Source organism: Pleuronectes platessa, chromosome 17, assembly GCF_947347685.1.
Source record: "Pleuronectes platessa chromosome 17, fPlePla1.1, whole genome shotgun sequence".
Lineage (NCBI taxonomy): Eukaryota > Metazoa > Chordata > Actinopteri > Pleuronectiformes > Pleuronectidae > Pleuronectes > Pleuronectes platessa.
The window spans coordinates 8,753,341-8,778,835 of NC_070642.1; the positions used below are offsets into that span (position 1 = coordinate 8,753,341).

General features: G+C 43.4%; 1 protein-coding gene across 4 annotated transcripts in view; it reads left to right on the plus strand.

Moving 5' to 3' along the window:
• The first annotated feature begins 647 nt into the window (after positions 1-647).
• The window catches only part of ccdc85cb (coiled-coil domain containing 85C, b), a 48,251-nt gene continuing 23,403 nt past the window's right edge, over positions 648-25,495 (plus strand). For all 4 annotated transcript variants that reach the window (XM_053445389.1, XM_053445390.1, XM_053445391.1 and 1 more), the window contains exon 1: positions 648-2,149. In XM_053445389.1, the coding sequence (XP_053301364.1) occupies positions 1,441-2,149 (709 nt within the window). In that variant the 5' untranslated portion in view covers positions 648-1,440. The remainder of the gene's footprint in view (positions 2,150-25,495) is intronic.

The window sequence follows — 25,495 nt, forward strand, 5'->3', positions numbered from 1 at the left end:
AGGGGGCATTACTGACAGTGTACACAGGAGGGCGCTGCAATCTCGCAAAGAAATCTCAAAAGCGCTTGTTGAACTACAATTGACACTGAAGGATTGTTACGTTAAGTGGGCTGTTGTCATTTTATGATGTAAATTAGGTTAGTGGTAAGCGGTGGTCAGATCGTAGTAGAAAGCTGATCAGGGTCAGGTTTCGAATAATATACAGTAACTTGAACAATAACTTACACAGCCCTTTAAAAAAGGGGGATTTTAATGTAATCCGTGTCTTGTGATGTACGTGATAAACACACACTCACACACACAAACAAACAGATATACAGCTTCACAAATAACAATTATAAATAAAAGTTAAATAACAAATAAATAGAAGTATATATATTTATATCCTGTGCGTATATATTTATTTGTAAAGCTGTACACACAGGTTTGCATAGCTATGGTAATTAGGACATTGCAGTCAGGGTGTGTCTGTGTGTGTGTGTGTGTGTGTTTTTGTGTGTGTTTTTGTGTGTGTATTCTTATATGAATTTACACGTATAGACACGTGTCCTAAGCCACAGTTCCGTGCTCTGTTTTGATTTACTTGAGAGATCGATATGTTCCCCTCGGTGTTGAACTTGTGTGCCTGTTCCTTTAAGAGGGCTGATCCTCCGAGTGTCGAGGCTTCACTTCTCTTCTCCTCCACCTGCTGCCCACTCCCATGCCTCCTCCTGATTGGCTGCTCGGGCCCAAATCCTCTTGAATGATTTCAAACCAGAACTGAGTGTGTGGACATCCAGGAGGAGGAGGAGGAGGAGGAGGAGGAGGAAGAAGAAGAAGAAGAAGAAGAAGGAGGCGGGGTTGCTCTGCTAATTGAGAGCTGGCTGGAGAACCCAGAGTGCCTCCACCGACCACACAGCACCTTCACTAAAGAGGCTTATCCAGGAGCGAGAGACGCGCTGAGAGCAGCCGGTGAACAAAACAAGCAGGCTGTTCACTCGATCGCTCGCCATTTTTTCGACTTAAATCAACACTGAGATCTCAGTTTGTGTGCGCTTCACGTTTCCATCAGTGGGACGGAGCGATGTCCGGCGGCGGACGGAGCGCTGGAACGAGGTGTGTTGCGCGGACGGGATTCCTCATCGGGGACCAGCGGCCGACTGGAAATCACTGGTAATCAATTAGAAAATCCATACATCACGTGTTTGTGTTTTGGACGGAATGTGAGTATAGCCGAGCTCCAGTCAGGATTCTCCTCCCAGAGATCAGTGAGGGCATTCGCTTCATGCTCGGTTGGCCGTAGCCTCGCATCGGTATTTGTACGATCGGCCTGTTGAGGAGGACACAGCGATACTTTCAGGACCATGTTTTCCTTCTTTACCTCGATTCATCTGAGGGTTGGTTCCGATCGTTAACACCGACACTCCGTTCGATCGACCCCGAGACCCAGCCGACACAGTCATGGCTAAAAACCCGTCCGAGGGACCGATGGATGACCTGAGCCAGCACACGGACGAGGAGCTGCAGCGGTGCAGCAAAGAGGATCTGATCCGGAGGCTGAGGAAGGTGGACGGGGAGAAAATGAACTTGATGATCGAGCACGGGAACATGATGAAGGACATCAACCGGAGGCTGCAGGTGCACCTGCACGAGATCCGGAGCCTGAAGGAGATCAACCAGAAGCTGCAGGACGACAACCACGAGCTCCGGGAGCTCTGCTGCTTCCTGGACGACGACCGACAGAAGGGCAAGAAGCTGTCCCGGGAGTGGCAGCGCTTCGGCCGCTTCACTGCCAGTGCCATGTGGAAGGAGGTGGGCACCTACATGCTGAAGCTGAAGGAGCTGGAGGCCAACCAGGACACCGTGCTGAGGGAGAACACCGAGCTGAAGGAGATCATCTTCATGCTGGACGAGGAGAGGAACGGAGCCGGGTCCAGGAGCTCCATAGACAGCCAGTCCAGTCTGACCAACCTGAACGGGGGCACCGGCACGGTCAGGGATGTCGGGGACGGGAGTAGCACGTCCAGCACGGGGAGCGCTGGGAGCCCCGATCACCACAACCACATACACAAGCCCTCAGAGAACAGTAAGGTGGGCCCCACCATGAGGAGGTCCATGGATGACCTGTCAGCACCACACCATCACAGGAGCATCCCCAATGGACTCAGTGGTGAGTACACACACAAGGCCTCCAACTTCTTCCATATGCCTCCACAAACTGTCACCCAACCAAGTTTGATGTGACTTTCAAAAACATAGCTCATAGACCCACTTTTATTTTGAAATCCCTTTTTGATTTCGTTTGTTTATATTTGGGTCTAAAAGTCAATTTACTGGTCTAAAACGTATGATTGGTTTTAAAACCTCTCCAGAAAAGGAATCTCTATTTCCTGCTTTTTTGTTCCCACTGAAGTTACACACTATTACTCTGTACTATGTACTGTGAGCACAGTAGTATTACATCTGTACTCCTATCCCTAGTGTCCTTCCCAGCAGATACAACAGTCAGACAGTTTCACAGTCACCATATGTGTGTGATGGCACTGACAACATATGCTGATCAAAATTGCTGTGAAGGATTATCATGAGGGGGGGGTCTTGGCTTAACCTCACTGTAAAGTCTTGATTGGGGTGATTATCACACACATACACACACACACACATACACACTGACCACCCTGCATCCTTAAGTGGCCTTTTTAGTCCCACGCTACTGTCCTTCCATTCTGCACTGATTTGGGTCACTGCACTTAGGGTCCTCAAGGAAGAGGACTTATCTTAATAGCTTTTGGAGGGGACTCAGGCAAATAGTTTTTTTTTTTTTTAGGGCCGTTCGCTGATTATCATTGTTGTCCTTGGTCACAGAGGAGCACTTGTGCCTGCTTAGGGCCCATTTGAAATGCATGGCAAGGGACCAGAAATCAATGTCCCTGTTTTAAGACCTAAATACGAAAGCTGGGATGAAACTGGCATGATGGAACAAGAGGACACTAAGCCTCGCTCAGCTACATGGGCTGATAACTCGCCATGATCTGTTTGGCGAGGGGGAATAAACACATTCATGGGCCAAAAAAACCTATTTATTTCTCTATTTTACCGTGATGTACAAGGACAGGGCGGGTGTACGTTGGAGCTCAGGGGAAGCAGCTTCAAATTAGATCAGAGCGGTCATATGTTATCCATCAGATTGTCCTGGAATTGTGGGCTGTAAAAAAAAAAACGGTGACGTTAAGCGATATCAACGTTTGGAAGCATGCACAAGAAGAGCAGAGAGAGCCCTTGATTCAGAAACACACTCACGCTGACACAAATTTTTTTGGCAGTGTTTTGCTGTCATTATGTAACGTCGATATTGTGTCTGCAGTGGCCCGGCACCTCTCTAAGCCGCTGTTGCGTTAGATGTGTGACATTGGGTGCCCCTGAGGCCCCTGGTGCTGTGTGTTCATCACCGACAGTGATGTACAGATACTCTATAACACGCTGGCCCAGTTCACTCGGGAGGTTTATTATTCCGTTGTTCAAAGCCATGCATTGGTAATGAGATCGATGTTATCGGGTCCTAAATACAGCTGAGCATCACAAATCTTTCTGGCTTTTACATAATTGCAAACAACTCCATGAATAGAGGAACACAGCTTCTATTGGCATTAGCTAAGATGTCAGTCGATATTTAAAAACAACAGCAAAGCACTGGATCCCAATCTACTACTACTACTACTACTACTACTAGAGTCAGATGACTGCTCCCAGAGGCAGTCGGATCAAACAAGTGCCTCATCACTTCTATCAATAAATAATCCTCTAAACCTCTGATGTAAAACATACTGTGGTTGCCTGCAGGTTGAAGCTGAAACTTCTGCAGAAAATCCTTCTCCAGCACAGACTTGCACCATTGAATGCTTGAAACCTGAGCGAAGAGACCATGTTGCGAGGTCAGATCTGGTCGCGGTGTGAGGTCCGCAGAAGTGGCTTTATTTAATGCTGTCCAAATGCCAGTGGCTCCCTCGGGCATTTAGGACGCAAGCTCGAGGACCGACGCTCGAGTGCTAAACGAACAGCATCTGTCCGGATGCCAGACGCACACAGATGGGAAGAAGGGAGGGAGAATTGAGTTTGGATTCCAACTAGTAAAACCAACTCGTCTTGAGCTGGAGGCTTCTGTTTCATCCCCTTATATTTACATTTTATGATTTTTGGCTAATGCATCTGTTTTAAGATTTTAATTTCTTCAGAGGCAAATGGGGCACTGTGAGAGGAATGCGTGAAAGAGAGCCCAGCAAAGGGCCCCCAATGGGTCTGGGTGGTTTTGTGGGAGTGGCGGAATGGCTGTAAGGGGTTGGCTGGGAAGCTTGGGGGTGGAGTGGTGAGGGACTGTTGGAGGGCATAGTGAGCACAAAGGAGGCTGGGCTTCAGAGGCATCCTGCTGTCCGCTTAATTGAATTTTTTTTGTGCATTGACACGGCCGACAACCCCTGCTCCCCCAAACCTCTTCCTTTGGGCATGGCTGTGTATATGCATGTTTATGTGGACAGGGTGAGTGTTGTAGTGTGTAAGGAGAGCAAAGATTGCTGCTCTGAAGAAATAAAAGATAAAACAGCAGGGGGCTATATTGAGTACCGCCATGTTTAATATCATATAAAAGCGACTTCTATTGCCAGACTTCTCTCCGGCTGCAGTCCCTTCTGGTGGTCTGGGACCCACCTCCAGTCAAAGGCCGTGTGAAATATGATGCTGTCACAGGGAGCTTGCATTAGGCTCCCCTATAGTGCCACAGACTGAGTAAAACCTCACCAGATTAAGACAAAGTGGCCGAGCGAGACAGTAAAGTGGTGCTTTGACATTGTCCAGATGAACTGATAAAGAGCCTCTCTGTAATAATGCTTGTTGACCTTAAGCAGACCCTCACACATTCCCCTGGCCTTTTAGCTGCCAAATGGCTTTAAAGGAGCAGTTTTTCTAATAACCACAGAGAGTGTGCGAGGCCTCTCAGAGTAGTGCAGAAAAAAAACATATTGTGCTACTTTTACCACTTTGAAATCCCTCAGCATCAAGACCGGGTGGGGATAGCATCTGATCGGCTCTCATTGTGAAGCAGGATTTATTTCTCTGAAAGTATTTCTGCTCGTTAGAAAGTTCTCTCTGTATAAACCCTTTATGATGTCACCAGTTTCCGTACATTAAAGTGGATTTAATGGAGGGAGCTTGACTAATGCCACATGCCCTCATGTTTCTTAAAAGCTACTGCTGTCTTGGTTGATGAAAGTCAGTTCATTGCAGGCACGGACTGATTAGAAGCAAGCTCGCAAGGAAAGGAAACTTGGTTCAAATAAATATTGATTCATTAAATGAGTTTCGCCACAAGTTGCTCAAAGTGTGGTACGTGTGTGTTTGCTTTTCAAAGGCTGGTGGGATGTTGAATTAGGCACAACCACTGTTGACAGCTGGAGATTTGCACCGTAAAACAGTGGACCTTCATTACTGAAAAAGTTTACACTGGCCTTTTCCCTCCCTTATTCAGAAAGGCTGGGTCACATCAAATTTGAAAATGGGGGAATTTGTTTTTAAGGTGACATAAATTTAAAAATGAATTGGAAATTTGACTAAATATAAATCTACATTGGTCAGCGCTGTGACCTTTTTAAGATGGCCGACGACAAAGACACTTTTCAGACGTCATCACCACAGAGGCTGCCCGTCCATTCCGCTGCCTGTGGCGCTCAGAAAAACCAGTTAGATAGGTGTAGTGATTCACCGGGGATTAAGGCTCAATAGAGCTTCAGCTCAGTGCATGAATGTGAATCTGATTAACATGTTGTGTCACATTCCCTGTGTCCGCGTGGGTTTGCATCATCCCACAGCCCAAAGAAAGTAGGCTAAGGTTAATGGGTGACTCTGAAGTGTGGCTGGGAATAGTTGTTTGTTTCTATGAGTCAGCCCTGCGATACGCTGGAGACCTGTCCAGGGTGGACCCCGCCTCCCGCCCAATGTCAGCTGGGATTGGCTCCAGCCTCCTGGAGGATAAGATAATGGATGGATGGGTGCATGTTGTTTGACATTACAGGAGACTGCCTGAACTGTTCTCTTGAGTAAATGGTGCTGTTCCTGTGACACCATGCCTTCCTGTGTTTAGTCACTCTCCTGAGTCACCCAGTAAATCTCCCCACTTAGGCTCAGATTAGGTTCAAATTAGTTCTAATTGACGCACTGACAAGTCGTAAAAATTGTGTCTTTAATCTGGGGGTCTTTAGCACCTGGCCCTTGTGTGTGTGTGTGTGTGTGTGTGTGTTAAATATATGAGGTGCTACCGTGAGTGTGAACTCCCCTTTCTCATTCAGAGGCTTTCCTCTCTCTCGCTCTCTGGTTCTTCAGTTTCTTTTTCTTTTACCCTTGGGGAGTGACGTGACCTAAAAGCATCACGATGGAACCGTAAAACCAGCCCTCCCAGTTGGCCGTGTGCGTGTGTGTGTGTGTGTGTCTGTGTCATCATACTAACGAAAATTAGTCAGTGTCTTGACAGTCACATTCATGTTCGACAGAAGCCTTTGGTTTTTCTCCATCCGAGGTTAATCATCAATAAGCTTTAAAAGTTCAGACAAAGCATTTTAGTCTCTCTTGAGAATTCAGTCTTGTACTATCAGGGTCACTTTTTATGAGAAAGAATCAAAGTTCTTGTTTACTTTGTTTGCATGACTGTAAAGTCTTTATCGCTTCTTAGTTTCTTCAAATAAAGAGGTCGGGCTTTCAGTTTCTCTTTTGTTTTTCCTTAATCAAACATCATTCAGTGAATCACAGCCTGCTAGTGAAAGTCAGCCTTGGCCCGTCATTGTGTACGGGAGCTCCGTTCTCATTTCAAAAGAAACTGGTGGATCAACAACACAATGGTGTTTTCCTCTCGGCTGTGGTTTCATGTCATTGTCTGGCATGTCTGCAAGGCAAGAAAAAGGGCGTCTGAGCCGGAATAGGATGTTTTTGTCGCTAATATCCTGTTTGTCCACCTTGGATTCATGTTTCGGTGTTCCGAAATGCTGACTGGAGCTCTTGCAACCTTACCCCTGGTTACATTTGTACTTTTCTCACAAAGGGCGGTATCATTGTGTGTACTCAAAACTTTAAATAAAGGAAGAGCAACCACTCTTGCTGACTTAACTGAAATTGCAGTTCGGATTTAATTGTGAAAATGAATAGTATCACATCAGGTCATGTGAAAAGATGTAGTAGAAATTGTTGCCCTTTTTAAAACCTACTGCTCTAAATGGAAATGCTGATATATAATTTCTTACAATGTTTAGTTTTGAAGTTTGCAAACATCTACCAAATTCACAAAGGAAGGCACAAATGTTCTTATGAACTCCTCCTGGTGTTGTTGACATATATATTTTTATCTTCCTCAGTGACTGAGTAGCGTCAGGTACTGTTTGTTTGGCTTGTGTTTCCCAGCACCCTGTCGGTGTGAAGCCGGGCGGCTGATAACGCTGATAATGGAGTAGAAACAGACACACACATAGAGACTGAGAAAAAGCGACAGAGCCACCGGGGGAAACTCTCAGCTGTGACTGAAAAGCCAGCCTGTCAGGATGTCCCACATTCCTGGATAAACAAATGAGGAAGTGGGTCTCTCTTTTCTTAGTGACACAGCAGGAATTAGACTGTAGCAGAGAGGAACAGGAAGATGGAAAATGATCAAGACGTGTGTGTCTCTAGGTCATTCTTTTGAACTTTTGCCTCCTCCCCGTCTTCTGTTACCTGACGGACTCGACTTCTGCTGTCGTCCCCTCTCGTTCCATCTGCATCCGTCTGTCTCCCTGTTCTTGTGAACCTGCCGTCTGATCCGCTGCCCGTTCATTCCCATCATCTCAGCACTCGGCCGACAGAATGAGGTTATTGAGCCGGCGTGAGTCTTGCACACAGGGAAATACTCAGTGTAAGGACCTTTAAGAAAACAATACGTATTTTCAGCAAGTGTGTGTGTGTGGCCACCGCTGTCTGGGTGTGTGACAGTGGAGATGTTCTCTGGTGTCACTTACATCAAAACAAAGTATGCGCTTACAAATATTTTGGCATTTTTTAGGTCCTGTGTCTCTCTCCATGTCTGTACTGATCTAAGTGGATGTCCATCTTTTTTGTTGACTGGGCAGTGGGCTGCTGGTGGGGATGGGTTGCTCTGTTGCCTAGGCAACGGCAATGATCAGTGGGGCGATCGTGGACGGCGCCTATGCTTAGCCTCAGAGTCGCTGAAGCGGAGGCAGGTAGAGGACAGGGGGGATGGGGATCGGTTTCGGCATGGTCGGCCTTTATGCTGGTTGACCCGTGCAGAATGATGCCAGCAAGAGTAAGGTCAGCTGTGTGTGTGTGTGTGTGGGGGGGGGGGGGGGGGGTTGTGTGTGTGTCTGCTGTTTCAAAATAACTCTCACATTAGTTACAAATAGGGTGTGGTCAGAGTTATGCTCATTTTAACTTGGAAATACCTGAAGTTGATGACCAACTTTACTTTCAGATGTTACTTGAGTTATTTTAACAAGCAGATACAGCCTGGCAACTTTATCTATTCTGATAAAGGGTTTTCCGATATGCAATACTACTCTGAGATACCTAATCTCTGTATTTACTAAATACTGCGTTCTCTTCGGGGGCAGTTCAACAAGTTACAAACACCCTTCTTAAAGGTGTTGTGGCCTTTCTTACTTGCACATCCATTAACATTAGTATTTATATGTGTCTTTGCATCATCAAGAAAAATATAATACCAGCAGTGTTCTTTTATATCTGTTTGTGGTCTCTACCAACTCCTAAAGAAAAATATCTTGCACTTTGGCTGTGAAATGTTTCTAACAGGGAGCACTGAGTTATTAGCTCTTTGCGGCTAGATAGCAGAATGTTAATCAAACAGTAAAGTTGTGTACCGTCAAACCAAAACAATGACTGTAAAACCTCAATATCTGAATGAGACTGAAGAGTCTGGTTAATATATACAACAATCTATTGAATATAGCGGGTTTAAAATATTTTTTGGTTGCTATTGTAGTTCCTGGCTCTTCATCATCTGGTAACGACTTTATTAAATTGTATGTGATGCTGCGGTTGCTCAGTCTAGGACAGTAACTCAAGAGATTCCTCTTCAAAATACACCTATATATGGATATATATAATGTTGTTGACTAAATGGAGGGATAACCTTACTCGCTCCAATTACTATAAAAGTAAATGCACTTTAATTTGGTGCAGTAGTAGTGTCTCTCGTAAAAGTAATGAATAACATATTTAAAAAGCCCTTAAAGATTGCTTACTACATAGCTTGGCTATATAATTAAATAATCCTTAACTGAATAAAGTTAATCTTATTTGCGGACTCTGCACCCTTGGCAAGACCCTTGTATTGATCTGTGTCCTGTATCGGATCCAAACTGCTGATTAGGATGTAAAGGACATACACAGGAGGGAATTCAATAGAGAAACTGGCGTCATTGTCAAAAACCCATCTGGGGCTGCTCCATAAACTCACTATCAGCAATTCAGTTTTGTCTGTGCATCATGCCCGGTGACCTTCGTTGGTGGAATGGTCCCAGGTTGCCAAAAGTCAGCAACTTCTAGACAGAGCACCTCTTCATCAGCTCCTTTCGAGGCCCTGGAGGAACAAGGTGTTCATCTGGATTTTCTGGCCTGTCAGCCGTTCGCATTTGGTCACTGTGACATTGGAGGCCGGAGTCAGCAAATGTTTTCCCTTTTTTTGCATTTTAATAGTGCCAGTCATTCACCTGGACTTGTGGTTTAACAGTTACAGATTGTTTTCTTCCATGCTCAAGTGCCTGTATTCTCGCCATGGGGCAACCTTTGCTTGGTCCCATATGGAATGGCTCATTACTTTTCGAGTTGAGGGACACGTTGCTTCCTTTGGAATCTGTGCAAATGTTTTAGCTGCCAGCTGTTGTGATAACAAAGATATTGGAACACTTGATTTGACAATAACAAATCCCCAGTTTTCACATAGTTGTGTGTAGCTTTGCATAACTGCAGCACCAGAAAAATGTGGATCTGGCCTCGGCCCACCAAGATGGATGAGATAATGTGAAGCTTTGACGGTCAACCGAAAGCATCTGGAATGAATTGTACAGTCTGTTGTGTGCTGTTGCTCCATCCTCGGGAAGACTTTTTTATGCATGGTTTCAGGTAACTGCTCTGCTATCCTGTATGCTAATTTCCGGTAGGCTGGTTTTATGTGCCAAAACTGGTGTAACTTGGGAAAACGTGTCCTTATTGTTTTGGGATGGGCCTTCGAGACAGACCTTTCTCCGGATTCTTTCTTACTACTTGGAGCCTGAAGCAGTAGCTGCATGACGAGCGAGGATTATGCGAGGAATTATTCCAGAAATTGGGATTCTTTCTTGTTTTGCTAAATATGTTAAGAATTAAATAATTTGGAAGCATATGACTTGTCTTTTTAAGTCTTCTGTTACTGCAGGGGAGTTTGAGGGATTGCAGCGCTCCTCCTCCTCCTTTTCTATTAATGCCCCACATTAATGCCGCTCTGGCCATCTGTCAGTGTGGCCTATTGTTGGTGTTACAAAGATGGTGGGAAAAAGTAGTTTCCCCTCGGTCTCATGCGAACAGATCTGAGTAAATCTGCCTTTAGCTTGGAATGAGCTCCAAGACATTTTAAACTTGGAATTGTTTCCCTCTTTTGGCATTTAAACAAATCTTTTAAATATGGTTTTTCATGGAAAATGTCTCTGCTCTGAATTTTTCATTCCTCGGCTCAGTAGGTCATGTCTTTGTCAGCGCTTTTCTGTTTGTCTGTTAGTTACTAGGATAAGTAGATTCATGAAATAAATCAGGGGTGCTTAAATAACTGATATTTATTGATGTGTATTAATGCAGATCCCCCCCAAAAATCTGGATCTTGTGAATTTAAATGTGGTTTCATAAGGGGACTGTTTGGGGATGGCAGGGCTATCTGCTTTTTTAATTTGATTCTTGTTTAAATGTGTTTGCTATGTTTAGAGTTTTTTTTGTGTTAATGGTCCCTGTTTGTATTTATATATGACACAGAATATGTAAAGAATGAGTACCTCAAATAAATAAGGCCCCATTAATAGTTAAAGGTTGTGTTGTATAGTGTAAAAATGTACAACTGACTCTCCATCTACATTGATAGGAATGAGCTATATAGAATCACATGATATATGACCTCCCACAAGAGCTCGGCTTTCTACCTTCAGTACTAAATGGAGAACATTTAAAATATCAAAAAAATTCTCAGCGGATAAGGATTTTATTGAAGCTATGTCAAGATAGATAATGAAACTAATGAAAAAGACACTGGAGCAGCCACGTCAGTAACATAAATGATCCAAACATATTTAGAAATGTTGTAACCTTCGGTCCATTCATGTTACCCATTGGGTCCAAAACCTGTCATGTGCTTTCTTAGATAAAGGATATGAAAAAGAAATTTGACAGACGAAAAGTAGGTGAGTCACCTGGGGAAGGTCAGAAGACATTTTTGAACTCTCAGTGCTATAAATACATTATCAATGCTCCCTCGCCATGAAATATTTATTCCAAAAAACTATTAATCTCTCTTTCCCCCGTGTCCCAGTTGTGCTGCTCCTGATAAGTACGCAGCGGCAATATTATCTCTGTTGAAATTTCATCAAAAATGTACTAAGACCACCGCACTTAACAAGGCTCCATCTCGGATTATAAAGGCTGATCAAAGTCATTATTCATTTGAACTGCCAAGCGCGGAGAGTTCGATTCCAGCGGTACGACTGTGACAATCATAAAGCGCTTAGTTGGAAGCTGATAATCACATGAAAATGCAAGCTCACGGAAAAGGACTGGCAGCCTCGATAGATGAGAGGCAGAGAGGTACAAGTACAAATGCTTCTTTATCTTTTCATCTTATTGCGTGTGATTGATATTCATGGCATTGGGGGATATGTGTGCTGGTATTAATGTGGGTGGAACAATCAGGGATGTCCACACGATTATCTAAAACTCTGGAGATATTCCTTGGTCCCCCTCCGATCCTCTTTAACTCCATCTGCCTTAACTCTGGGTTCAGCAGATGCACAGATAATGTCAGATTACATGTTGGCTGCTTGGCTCTGGTTGGCCGCAGGGCCAGATCTTAAAAAGAGGACTGCAGGAGGTAGATCTATGGAAAGTGGACCGGAAGTAGAGATGGAGAGAGTGCTTTGATGGAGGTTACACAGGGCTCACACGTATGCCTTGTGTTAACGCTTGACGGGGGGCATGCCTGAACAGATATTTTCTCCGTCCACCGAACCTTAATTTTACCAAATATCTCTATTTCTACAACACAACACAAACGACCACAAACACTCATGCCAGGCCAATAGGTGGCATAAATCAATGATAAGTCAAATACCAGAGAGAAAACTAGCATCCAAATAATATTTGGCGAAGCAGATCCCTGTGATTGCTGCTTATGTGGTGCAGTGATGTTAAATTAAGTTTATGGTTGATGTTCTTTAGGGCGATATCATAGTTTAACAAATGTTCCATTTTACATAGAAATCAGAGCATTTTAGTGAAAAGTATAATTTTGACGGGGACAGTTTAATGCTTGGGACACACGACATGGCCACACAGCATGGCCTTTCACACTAAGAGCAATGCTAGCTGTCAATACGATGCTAAAGAGAGGTACAAGGGAATTACAATCCACAAGCAGATGAACACAGCACATTCACCAGCTGCCCTTAACTCCTCCTTTGCATTAACGCAATGTGATTGGCTAGTGTCGTCACTGCTGCATGATGCCAAATCATGAACTCACCCTATTCAACGTGAATAAGCAGCGTTTTGGTTGAAGCCTCCAAACAGTACATGTGGGTCCAGAGTTAGACGAAGAGGTGGTTCGCTCTATTGTTCCTGGGGCAGTCACTTTCCGTCCGGACGGGCCTCATTGGGGTGGTTTGGTGTCAGATTGGGCAAATGGAGCCACTTATTGACCTCTGGAGGGTCATCACACAGCATATTTCTCACTCACGCACTGAGGGGAGATGACATTTCTGACAACCAGTTATAGCCGGCCTGTTTCTCCTCTCTTTCTCTCAGCGCTGTGGCCTCCCTAGTTCCGATCTAGCGTCGCTCTGCTGCTCTGCTGCTGTGTTTTTTTGGAGGAGTTCAGAATCAGCACATTTTGAATTGTGGAACAGCAGGGAGGCAATAAGGGTCGGTGTACATTTTACTCTGTGTGTTTCTCATCAGGCACCAAGCGGCCCTATATTCTCGCCTCTAATCCTTGAGCTCAAAAACAATGATGTGCTGTCCTTAAAAGTTAAGTGGGACCTTCAAACAGCTCCATCTGAGAGCTGTGTCCGAGTCAATCCACTGAAATTAAAATGAGGCGAAGACCAAGAACAGTGAAGGACACTGGCCTCTCTGCATAAAGTGTTTATAAAATATTATGTGTAATCTACCAGTGAGTTATTAACCAGGGTTCGACTTAAAATCTTGTTGTTAATCAGCTTTTGCTGAGTAAATATGTTAACTTTTATTTTGTGGAGCTTGTTAAACATTAGTGCTTCTTTAATAATTAAAATTGTCACTTTTTGCTTTTTTTGGTCACTGTCCTATTCATACTAGTTTTAAGTCTTGCAGATCTACTGGGGCTGGGCAATAAATCAAATTTGTCATACAGATCGAGATTCACTCTTATCCCACGTTATAATAAATCGTGTAAATTTCATTTAGTTAAAGTGAGGATAGTTAAGCATTCCTAGTAATAATTCATTGGTCTCTGGGGTTCTCATTGAGACTTAGCAGAGCACATATGTCGTCCATCAAGACCAGACAGTGCCCCGAAATCCAATCAAGATGGATTTTAGTCCTCTTAATAAGCCTAATTTGTTTTCATCAACACCAATGAATAACTGCCTGGAAAATAGTTGAAAATGTAAAAAAATCTCCATGCAAAATTTGTTAGTTAAAAAAATGTATTTGTCCGAATCCACAAGAAAACTGAATGGGTTCTTTCTTGGCCCATGTCCCACCCTCACCGAGTTTTATGTAAATTCATTTAGCAGTTTTTGTGTAATCCTGCTGACAAACAAACAAACAAACAAACCAAAACAAACAATAAGGACGAAAACATCTAAGCGGAGTTGAGGTTCAGATTATATTGTTGGAAAAAAATAGCCTAAGCACAAATAAGAACATCTTAAAATATTAAGGGTGAGAGATCTAGCGTTATATATTGCGCCTCTAATACTTGTTATTGATGCACATGCTCCAGAAGCCGTGCCGCTCCTAATGATGTCTGATTGGATGAGGACTCTTGAGTGAACTCAGTGAACCTAAACATCCTTTTCTTATACATGCACACTCGAGCACAAAAAAAATAATTCTTTCTCTACAATCTCCACCATTTCTTTAATGATTCCCTCTTTAGCCTTTGGCTGCCTCCCTAGCCGTACCCGGCACAATTTTCTGCGATCTCAATCGGAAATAGATTAATGGAGCAGCAAAACCAGCCAAGGGGGATTTCAGGAGAGGTTTAACAGTGTTATCTCCCATATATCCTCTGTGTCTTACCCGTTCTTCTCTCAGTCAACAAAAGATGTAAGGTAAGGGATTAAACCACTGACGTTTCAGCTCTGTCGTTGGCTCTCCGAATCCCTTCAGAGGGTTTGGTGGAGAGGGCTTCTCTGCTAAAAGGATTTGACGATCCAGTGCTGCCCACCACTCTTTTAAATACTTGGCACGTAGCCTTGCATATGATATATGCACTGTATCAACCGAGGCCCTCTCTTAAACCCTTTAGAACACATAACAGTGTTAAATGGCGTGCGCACTTTATGAAAGTGCCCTCGTTGGGGTGCGACAAGGTGCCCTAACAGGAAGTAGATGGATAAAGGATGGGGCGAAGCATGAGAGTGTCTGCCAAGAGGGCTGATGAGGAAAACCTCTCAGAGAAACATGCAAGGTTGAAGATCCAGGAGCAACAGAGGACACTGCAGAGCAGGCGGCTTCTGCCTTTCTGCCTGTTGCTAGGATACCATGCCCCTTTTTTCATTATTATGGGGTGTGCTTTGCCATGCTCTCTCTATAGACTAGCACCTCCTTTAGCTCTGTGCCTCTCCAGAATAGATCTCTCTCCTTCCCGTTGGACAAATTTCTCAGGTTTCGTTATTTTGGGTCAGAGAACTTATAAACAAGTTTAATCTTGTTTGGGAGGAATGCGCTTACGGCCAGTGATTCTTTGTTGCCTACGGTGATGTGCTTCCTTAAGGAGGTATGCGTACTGTATACCTCTGTGTACTGTATACCTTCAGGGCCTTCTTGTACTCGGCACACGCACAACAAACAAAAGCAGCGGGCATGAAGTGGAAAAGGATGAGGAGGAGGGCTAAGCCATGTGCAACCAGTTAGTGATTCTTCTGATCCGGCCTCCGTATGGTGCATTTATACAGTTTGGAACAAGATGAAAGGTTCATCATAGTTTCCATGCAGAGGTTAATAATTGACTATTTGGAAAATGATGAGATAATAGCATCATAATAAGCATGCCAAGCTGAATGAAAGCAGTGGCAAGCAATCAATACCCATTGTGTTTATGTTGTATTTACCACAGTCGTGGCAGCACAGTTAACCAAATGGATGGAAAGGCTGACAGAGGAGGGTTTTTTTGGGGGGGGAGCCCACATTAGTGGCCACGTGCGGCCGATGAGGGTTGCGGAGGAAGGGGGAATCTGGGAGAAATGAGGAGAGTTTAAAAAAATGCGGAAGTGGGAGAGGTGGGATTAGGAAAACTAGATGAAGGTTGAGGGTTATTGATAGTTGGGGCCGGAGGGAAGTGGAGAGAAGAAACAAGAGAGCACCGAAGTTTAAACAAAGGTGAAACGAGCAGCGATGAGGCAAAAGAGATGGATGAGGTATAGGAAGAGCGGATGAGGTGGAAGTGAAAAAAGAACGAGAGTACAAAAGAGAAGATTTCACTGCCGGGGGGCACAGCTGGAAATTGGCCACCTCTGAAACCTCAGCTGCTGCGGCTGAGAGGGTGATGGTAGTAGAATAAGAGGAAATGGGGAATTTTGTCATGCAAATATCATTTTTCAGAATCTTAAATTAAGAAAGGATTACTGATGTACATTATACAGGTATGTATCTAAATCCAACAAATAGGACACAATGCAAATCTCTTTTATAGCTGCTCTTTTATAGATTTGCATATGACCCTGTTCGACTTTCTTAACTAATCCAACTTGGAACCTTTTCCCGTCGCTAAATGTTTTGCTACAATCAAGCATGTCAGTGGGGTCTAAAGTTGACTTATTTACAGTTTTGAAATGAGTAACGAGTTTCACTATGAGACTGTAAGATTGGCTTTATTGCAACACCGCACGTGTTAACAGCTCTTGGGTGGGACCGTGCCTTTAAATTCCGAGGGAATGTCTATAAGAAGAGCAGCCTGACAGGAACTTGGATGCAAGGTAAAGCGAGCGCAGCATATTGTCATTGTGTCATAATAAAAACAGCGAATTGGTTACATAAATCAGGCGTCAGTGTCTGTGAACGTTCCCTGTTGTTGCCTCTCGGGATTTAACGCGCGGAGAGAAAACAGTGAGAGAAGGGTCGAATGAGAGTTCATATTCCACAAGTCGTAGAGGGAGAGATATGCTTTCAATTATTTACACTGTTGGGTCTTACACTGCAGTACTGAAAAGCACAGTGTATGTTATACAAAAATGTAAATAAAGCTAATTAGGAAAGTAGTGAAGTCCGTGTATGCTGCCTTTTGCCGTCTGAGGACCGCTGAGGGAATGCACAGGGATGAAGTGCAGACTAGTTCTGCTGAGGTCTGCTGAGGACAGTGAAAAGTGTGTTAGTGGTGCAGCTTAGCAAAAAATTCCATAACAATTGTGCATTTAGTGATGAGCAGCATTAAAATTGAAACACTTCCAGCAGAAAGCCTTTCAATTTTTTTTTTCAAAATCCAAAAGGTAATTGCGTAATTGTCACAAAATGCACATTTGTTATAACTATCTGCCCCACTCTATAGATTTTGAGACTGTCCACTATAGCACCAACGTGACAGGATTTCTCCCAGTGCTCACAATGGTCAGTGTGATGGTGAGAGAGCAGGGCTTGATGGGAGGCTGAGCCAATCTATGCACACAGCTCTTCAATGAAGCAATGATGCAAAGCACTATGATAGAGATCTTTGATGCTATGTGAAACTGGGGCGGGACATATAAGACTATGGCGTGCAGCCACAGTCTAGGTAATTAATGGGAAACACTGGGAGTAGATAAATCTGTCTTAAGCCCGCAGCATTTAATTTAAGTTTTAATAAGGACAATTAAAAAGTCAGGCTTGCAACTTTCTTTTTGCACACGGTACTTGCACCACACATATGCAACAAAGTCAATAATACATGCCTTTGTTTCTATGTCTAATTTTATCCTATGCATGGTTGTGGGAAACATATCCCAACACTCATTTGGGTGAAATGTGAACTCATTCCACAGGGTCTCCAAACAGCCGAAAACACTGGATTCATTGCCATTTTAAAACCGAGAGAGAAGCAGCACAACGTTTGTCCTGGCCAAAGCTAGCATATGTTCCTGTTGCCTAATCTGGAGCTTTTACAGTAAGATGATTAGAGGTTTGATAACCCTACATATATACAAAAAAAGGCATAAAACGGATAAAGGCTTGTTCAGATCGAGTTAGTGCTCATTTAGCCTTACTCAAAATCAATTTTCTTAAGCTATATTTGATTTATTTAAAATCAGCTATGACAGAACATGGCCGGCCTTGTCCTCATCTCACTGTCTCCTCTGCCAGTTTCTGCCAGTGATCTGATTTGACCTCCCTCTGTTAGTAAGACGCAGTGAGTCAGAGGGACCACCTGGTCACTGTCTCGGTGGACAGCTGCCACAGACATATGAGGCCGGGCGGCGTCTGACCCGTCTGTGCCGTGCAAGGTGAAGTCAGTTCAGCTTTTTGTCACAGACTCATCCCTGGAGCCTGTTTCTTCAGTTTGCAAAGGTGACTGAGGTAACGGAGGTGATGCAGGCAACACTGGTTAACTTTTTATAGATGGTGAAACAGCTTTACAGCATATATCGACTGGTTTTTTTTTTTATTGGGCAAAAATAAACAGCCAAATAGCTTTTGAGCACTGAGCAATAGATTTTGATTATTATTCATTCGGGGTGTTGACACATTTAGATTGTGATCGTATCACACCTCATTAAATGCCTATGGCCCTGTTAGAACCTTGTATCTTGCACAAGATCCGGACTGTGTGTTGCTGCAGCTGGTTGCAATTCACTTGAAACAAATATGCATCTGAAAAATACTGTCTTACAGTTTTATTTAACCTTCTGAATGCTGGTGTTTTTTTGTCATTTTGAAGCTTAATATCCAACATTTGATGGTGTATTGAAGAAGCATATTACTTAAAAAAGAAATTTTACTTTTTTTGGGGGCGGCTGTGTGTCACAAGATAGAGATGGTCGTTCACTAATCAGAAGGTGCATCCCAAAGTGTCTTCTGGCAAGATACTGAAAACTGCCCCAGTTTGTCAATGGTCTGTGATAGAATAGGAGTAGCATATAGAAGCCCTGAATGAATATGTGTGTGAATAGGTGAATGTGATTTGTAGTGTAAAGCACATCCAGTGGTAGATAAGACTAGAAAAGCTCTACATTAATGCAGAGCATTTGCATTTTGGGAAATGCAATATTTAGCTTTTTGGACTTTTTTGGAGCCAGGTGTCGGTTGGTGTTGATGGGTGTCGGTGGTTGTTGGTTGTTTTTTTGACCAGTGGATAGGGGGCTTGATTTTTACCATGGTTCATCATAAAAAAGGTACCCGAGAGCAAATGGTTTCTATGTGTGAGATTCATTCTCAAGATATCGGTGTGAAACTACCCAAGCAAGCTGGATCTTGAGGGACTCATCACATAAAATAGTCCCTGTCTTTTAAACCATTACTCAGCAGCCTAAGTATTTTATTGAACCGCATCCCACAGCTCAGTGGCTTCGGGATTCCAGCGGCAGCACATCAGCTTCAGCCGCAGTTCTAATTTTCCAGTCAGAAGCAGTTTTATTTTATAGTTTGGGATCACATTCTGCTGCTTTGCATTTCATTTATGGGACCCAGACACCAAAAGAGAATTTGTCAAAGGCCGCGGCAGTTAGATTGATGAGTATGACTTATGGCTCTGCCCCATCAGAGTATGTATCAAACCAAACTGCCTCTGTAACCACCCTGCTGCGCAAATGATAGCCATGCATCATAAAGTGAGAAAGCGTGACTTGACGACCAGATGATGGGGTGTCAGGAAGGTCCTGTGTAATAAAATTACTGGTTGATGAGTTCCCATTAGGTTTTATTAGGTATTTATATGTGTGTGTGTATATCTGAACGTGAGATTGGGGTCTTCATCAGATTGATTCAGGGCAGGTTAACCATCTGGCTATAAAACCTCTAGTCCCACTCGCTAATGGAATTTGTTCTTGTGATTCCCCCCCCTTCTGTGTGTTTGCGTGCTGTGCCCCCTGTACAAGCTACACTAATAAACCTAATGGCTACATAGTGAGAGGTGGGGCTTGGTCCTATTAAAAGGATGGAACTCTTCAGTGCCGCAGTGGAAGTGATGGCATATGGACTGTTATGATATACCACAGCACAGTATAAAATGACATTTAAAACCCTGCCTGCACACTGGAATACAGGACACATATATAATTCTATAATGTACTCCATCATCCAATCAAATGCAATTGCCTAGGCTTGTTTAACATAGGCTGCAACACTGGTCGTAAATGTCATTATTGCCTCTTGGGTGGAAATGGGGTTGATGTTTGTGGCAGCTCTGCTTAATGAAGTCATTCATTAGCTACGATTACTGGAGATAATTACTGGTGGGACCAATGGCTGTTGTGTGATTGGAGCTGGGTTTGGTTGACGTCCTGCTAGCACTCACATACACGCACACAAACACACGCATGAACGCACAATCAAACTAAGCATTGTCCCAGTTCATTCTTTACTGTTGCTGGGTCTGTGGTGATGCTTGTTGCAGTTCTCTTTCTGAAACTGTAAAAGTGACCTGAAGTCAGCCGCGGCAGGTACAGGCCTACTGCAGGTCTCAGTCCAAAGAACCCTGAATTTGCACAAAGAGCTGTTCACCTGTTTATTCAGAATTCAGTGAAGCTCAACTCGAACCGGCGACTCAGTTGTTGTGGCCGTTGTCATGAACTTGCTGTTGTCGTGATCGAACTTGCAACCCTGCTACAGAGCGCTGGTCAACTGCTTTAATCAAAGCTGTTAATATTTAATGTAATGTGTGACTTTCTTTGGCCCCTTAACAAAAACACATGCTCAGTGTGAGGCCAGTGAGATGAACAGTTCTCAAGATGTGCGACAGACGGACACAAAGTTTTTTGGAATTAGTAGATAAATAGAAGACAAATTGTATTCTTGTGTTTGCATATTATAATACTACACCGGTTTATACACAATTTAACATGTGTGTTCAGACGTCAGTCAATCATTGACTATAGAACTTTACTAAAAACCATGAATTTAAAATAACTAGAGCTGTCTCCCTTCAGAAATCAAGTATGTGTGTTTACTTAGATTTGATCATATTTTAAATGAACACATCAATGATATAATTTCTCATTAACTGTCAGTTGAAGCTATTTCATGGGTCACATGTCTGAATTACTGCTTTTCTAAGTTTTTCGTGTAAATTACTCAGATGCTACCTTTTTTTTTTTTAAATAGCTGGTCCCTGATTGTATGCAAGGGAACATGTGATTATGGCACACAAATAGTCCTGCGCAAAATGTTTTTGAACTGCTTTAAGTTTTAGTCTAGAAAGGTAAGAATGACTGATGACAGAGCAAAGCTGCGATTCGTCACGCTGTCATTTAAGCTCAACTCAGCCAGAGTTTGTTAGGATGCAGAGCTGCAAGGAGACATAACCGTCAATTTTGGAGAGTACACTGTGCTTCAGGGTCCATTTAAACTGGAGGCAATTAGACAAGATCAGACACCTTGGGAATGCCTGGCAGTTTCGCACCTTTGAGCTTTTCCTTTTACACACGCACATTCACATAAATGTACTTACACACACAGAAACGCACATGCCTTTGAGCTTCGAGGCATCCTACCAATGGCACAGGAAAGCTTTTGTGTGTTTCTGAATATGTGTGACTGTGTGTGCAGACCCTTGGTAGATTAAAATGTAATTTTCTTCGTCTGATGCTGCTTCTTACAAGGATGTTTCATGTTCTGCGTTTAAAAATAGCCAGTTTCTGTGGATGACAGTTTTTTTTTAGCTCAGTGTCCCCGTTTGAACGCGTTTCACACCATTCTGTCCTTTAGAGGAGGATGTCTCGGAGTTGAGCAGATAGGTCACTTCTCGCCAGGAGGTCGGAGGGATTTTGAGTCGATATGTAAGCCAGAGAAACACAGAAGGGACGAATGCAGCGACATAGATAATGAGTCCAGGCTTTTCTCCTGTAGCGAGAGACTTGGATGGAGCCAGCGCTAACCATTCATAATGGGATGTAATAGAATTCCCTCGGTTATTATGCCTGTTTCTGTCCTGTTTGCACAGTATCTGTTGTCTCCCTGCTGTACGTCTCGCTCTCATGCTCCTGTTTCCTTTCTAATGGCCTGTTTTCCTGACAACTGCGGAGTATAAGCGCTGTCGCCTTCGCTTAGCTTCAGCGCATCTCAAAATGCTGCTGTCGGGTTGAGTCAAAGGCCATGGAACTCCACTCCAACATCAATCCAATTTTAGTGGTGGTTACGATGAGATAACTGTCTATCTGGACAGCTCTTACGTAAAGCCTCTTTCTCTCTGTGGCAATTACTGTGCTAATGGCCCTTCACAGATCCTTTTTATCCACCAGTGCTTGGTTAATAGTTGGTAATAACCCAGATGACACCAGTTAATAGAGGGGGTTTTGTTTCTCCAGGTTATTTTGTGAGAGCTTTGTCTTTGTGCTGTTAGAAAATCCACAGGCCATTATCATAAAGTTTAACAGTGACCGCCCACTTTGAGTTTGGCTCTGGTTATGGAAGCAAATTTCCCAGTCTCCCCCATGTACATAATTATTTTAATTCCAGGCAGGATCACGATCCACGATCTTATCACTTTTTTTTCACGTTGGTTTTAGAGACTATTTTCGAGTTACTGAACATAACAACCAAACTAATTTCCTCCAAGGTAACAAAACATAATTTAGAAAAATTATTACAGACCATTAAGACCAAACATATTTTAATCAAGTGTGCAATTCTGCAAAGTATGAACAATCAACACTAATTTTGACATGGTTTAGGCTTTTATTCAATTACAAGAATTAAGCATAAATCCCATCCTTAAATGAACAATGGTTTCAAAGGGTAAACAACACTCTGGTTAAGTGCACTATTGCTACTTAAGATTAAAGGAAATTGGAATCAGAAAGCTTACTTTTCCACCAAAGTGAACCGAGTGCTAGTGCTGGTTCGGAGCTGGTTGAACTTGTGAACCGTTTAAGAACCAGTTTGCTTTTCCATTGGCTAGGTCCGAGTTGGAGCCACGGCATTACGTCAACACTGTCTAGGTCTCCAGGCCTCAACTGTATAAATGAACCCACAAACTGGCACTTATTATATGTTATGAGAGAGAGAGCGAGAGAGACTGACTGACTGACTGACTGACTGACTCTGTAGCACAGTTCTAATGATCGCTCTGTAATCGTTCATGTACAAGTGTTCTTTTGAAGAGCACATTTTTTAAGGGATTTTTAACATGTTGTCACAGGTAATTCTTTTTGTTCCGATAATCATCAACCAAAGCACAGATTAGGTACCCGAGCAAGAGAGATTTTGTCAACATTTTAATTATGTAGCAGAGCTCATCCGCAAGTTGAATCTTGCCTGCTCTCCTTTCCTCTCTGATTTACGTCTGAATGAAATCCGACATCGCTATTACTGGTGTAAAGGGCAATGAAAACATGAGGTGATGTCATCGGAAAGAAAAAGATTGCATCAGAACCCACACGGCAGATGGGATTTTCAGAGGCACATAATAAAGGGGTTTAAGGGTGATAGTTATTGATGGGACGTCCTCTGTATTGACCATCTAACTGCTAACTCTGCTTACATAAGCATGGCCTCTGCCAGCTCAGCAGTCAGTCAGACAGGCTTTTAAAGCAACAGGGAGGTATGCAGATTTATGCAAATGGGGTTTGCCATTGGGTTTGTGGTGGTGAAACCGTGGTAACGGGGAGAGGAATGAGGTTAAAGAGGGCCATGGGCTCTGGGAGGATGCTCCCTACCCACAATGCCCTCTGGTGTTTGTTTACACACTGCGGTGGGTTGTGCGAGGTAAAGCCAGCCATCTCCTAAGCCTCTTGTGCAAAGCCTTCCATGGGCACTGTGGGGTATCATGTTGATGACATGCAGGCATACTGAGACAGTGCGTCTGTTATCACATGGTCTTAGTTAAACTGCTGGTTTACTGACATTTTCTAAAAGTTTTGTTGACTGAGGTTTGCTTAAACGTCAATTTAAGCGACGTGTAAATATTCATAACTCCTTCTAGTTAAACACAGATGATTCCCACAACAAATCATCCCATCTAACTGTGTATGATACTGAAATGTGTGCAAACAGAGGGGAAGATAAATAACAACAAACACTCATTCACGCAGTAATCCCACCATGTTGCTCTATGCAAGAAGAAAATCCTAACTGGGTGACTGATCCAGAGGAATCCAGTGTCCCGACCCTTGACCTTCAGTGTCGAGGGCTCACAGTGTCACAGAGTGTGAGATAGAGGAAAGATTTAAAGGTCTTCTCGGATTAGGAAAATACTGAACAGATTATACTCTTCAAGATAATCATAATAATGGATGGTTTTCAGTTTGGGCATTTACCCAGAAGACCAGTTGGGGAAGGTAGGACCCGTTACCCAAATGCTTCGTGGGGGTCCTGACCTTGTTCGCGTGTTTGACCCAGAGGTGACAGATGGATAAGAAAAGTCATCTGGAACATAACACACACACATGAATGGGTTCATGAGTCGCAGCGTCCTGTAGCCCACACGGCCAATCAATCTCCAAATGTCGCTAATTTCTTTCTGTTTTGTCGCGTACTGAATTGGCCAACAGATGCACACATGTAATTATGGCTGTGGACCACATCTATGAGATTAAATCCAACTGGCTGCCAAGCTGCCATTCTTCTAGCCTAATCAAAAGATTAAGGTCCTAGGGCACCAGCCTTGAAAGTGGCTTGATCGTCCACTGTCAACAAATAAGCCCTGTGACACTGCGGTTAGATTGTTCTGGAGAAGAACATGGAGTTGTTTTGGAAATGTTTCTGTCCTCGCAATCACAATTAGTCCTTACAAATTAGGTTTGCATTTACGCCAAGGACTTTTTATTTATAGATCGATCACATTGGCTCCTGCGTGGACACGTCTTTATCCAGCCATGCACAGCTTCAGGCTTGTGAAGGCGTTCACGAGACCCTGCTAGGGTGGTGACGACGATCGGAGGAGACGGGGGAGGAGCGCATCGCGATGTCGGACGGGATCTGTTATAGCAACAAGACACACGTCTTTGTTAGTCTGCTGGAACGACTATAAATAATTCCTTCTCTCCCCCACTAAGGTTGTTGACAGACCGATCAATACCTAGACAGAGGAGATTTATAGAGGTCTTCAATTTCCACTCAATACACATTACCAACACTTGTTACATTAAAGAGACCCAACGGACCTCCGCACAACTTCAAATGACAGTGTGTATAATTATATACAACATGACGTGGTTATTTGTGTGGAGTTAAAGTCAATAATGTTTGCATGTCCACTTTTCTCTGTTTTATCCAGACTGTCAGATTGATTTATGTTGGAAAGTAGGAGAGGAAATGAGGCTGATGCAAGAAGCAGGAAATGAGTGAGGACCTATAACATGTTTACGCTGAACTCTCCTCACCAAATTGATTCCTAAATCGGTAGAATGCAACATAACCAAAGGATCCGTACTCTGACATATCTGTTCTAAATCTACATGAAATCTACTTTTTGCAGTCTGGTCCAGGAAGCTCAGTTAAAGGGCTTTTCTGCTGCTGCAACTTTCACAGGGGACCAAGAACCATTTGAGGAGCGTAGGAACTTTACAAACCATATGATCGAAGAAAAAAACTAGGTTGAATTACCATGCAGTAGTCTCAGACTGATAAAAAGTCTGTTATCAGGTGCAAGTTTTTACAGTCTGACTTTGGCTTTAGATAACGGTTGTTTTCATTATTGATTTATTCGCAGGTTATCTTTCCATTAATGATATAGTTTATAACCCATGAGAAAGTTGTTGTACTTAACTACTAGAGATGAGCCGGATACTCGGCTGAAACGAGTATCCGGTACGGATAAAGCACTTTTGCCGAGCACGAGTATTATACGAGTAATACGAGTCAATATCTGTGCTCGGACTGAATGAAAATCCTCACACAGCGTCACAGCGCT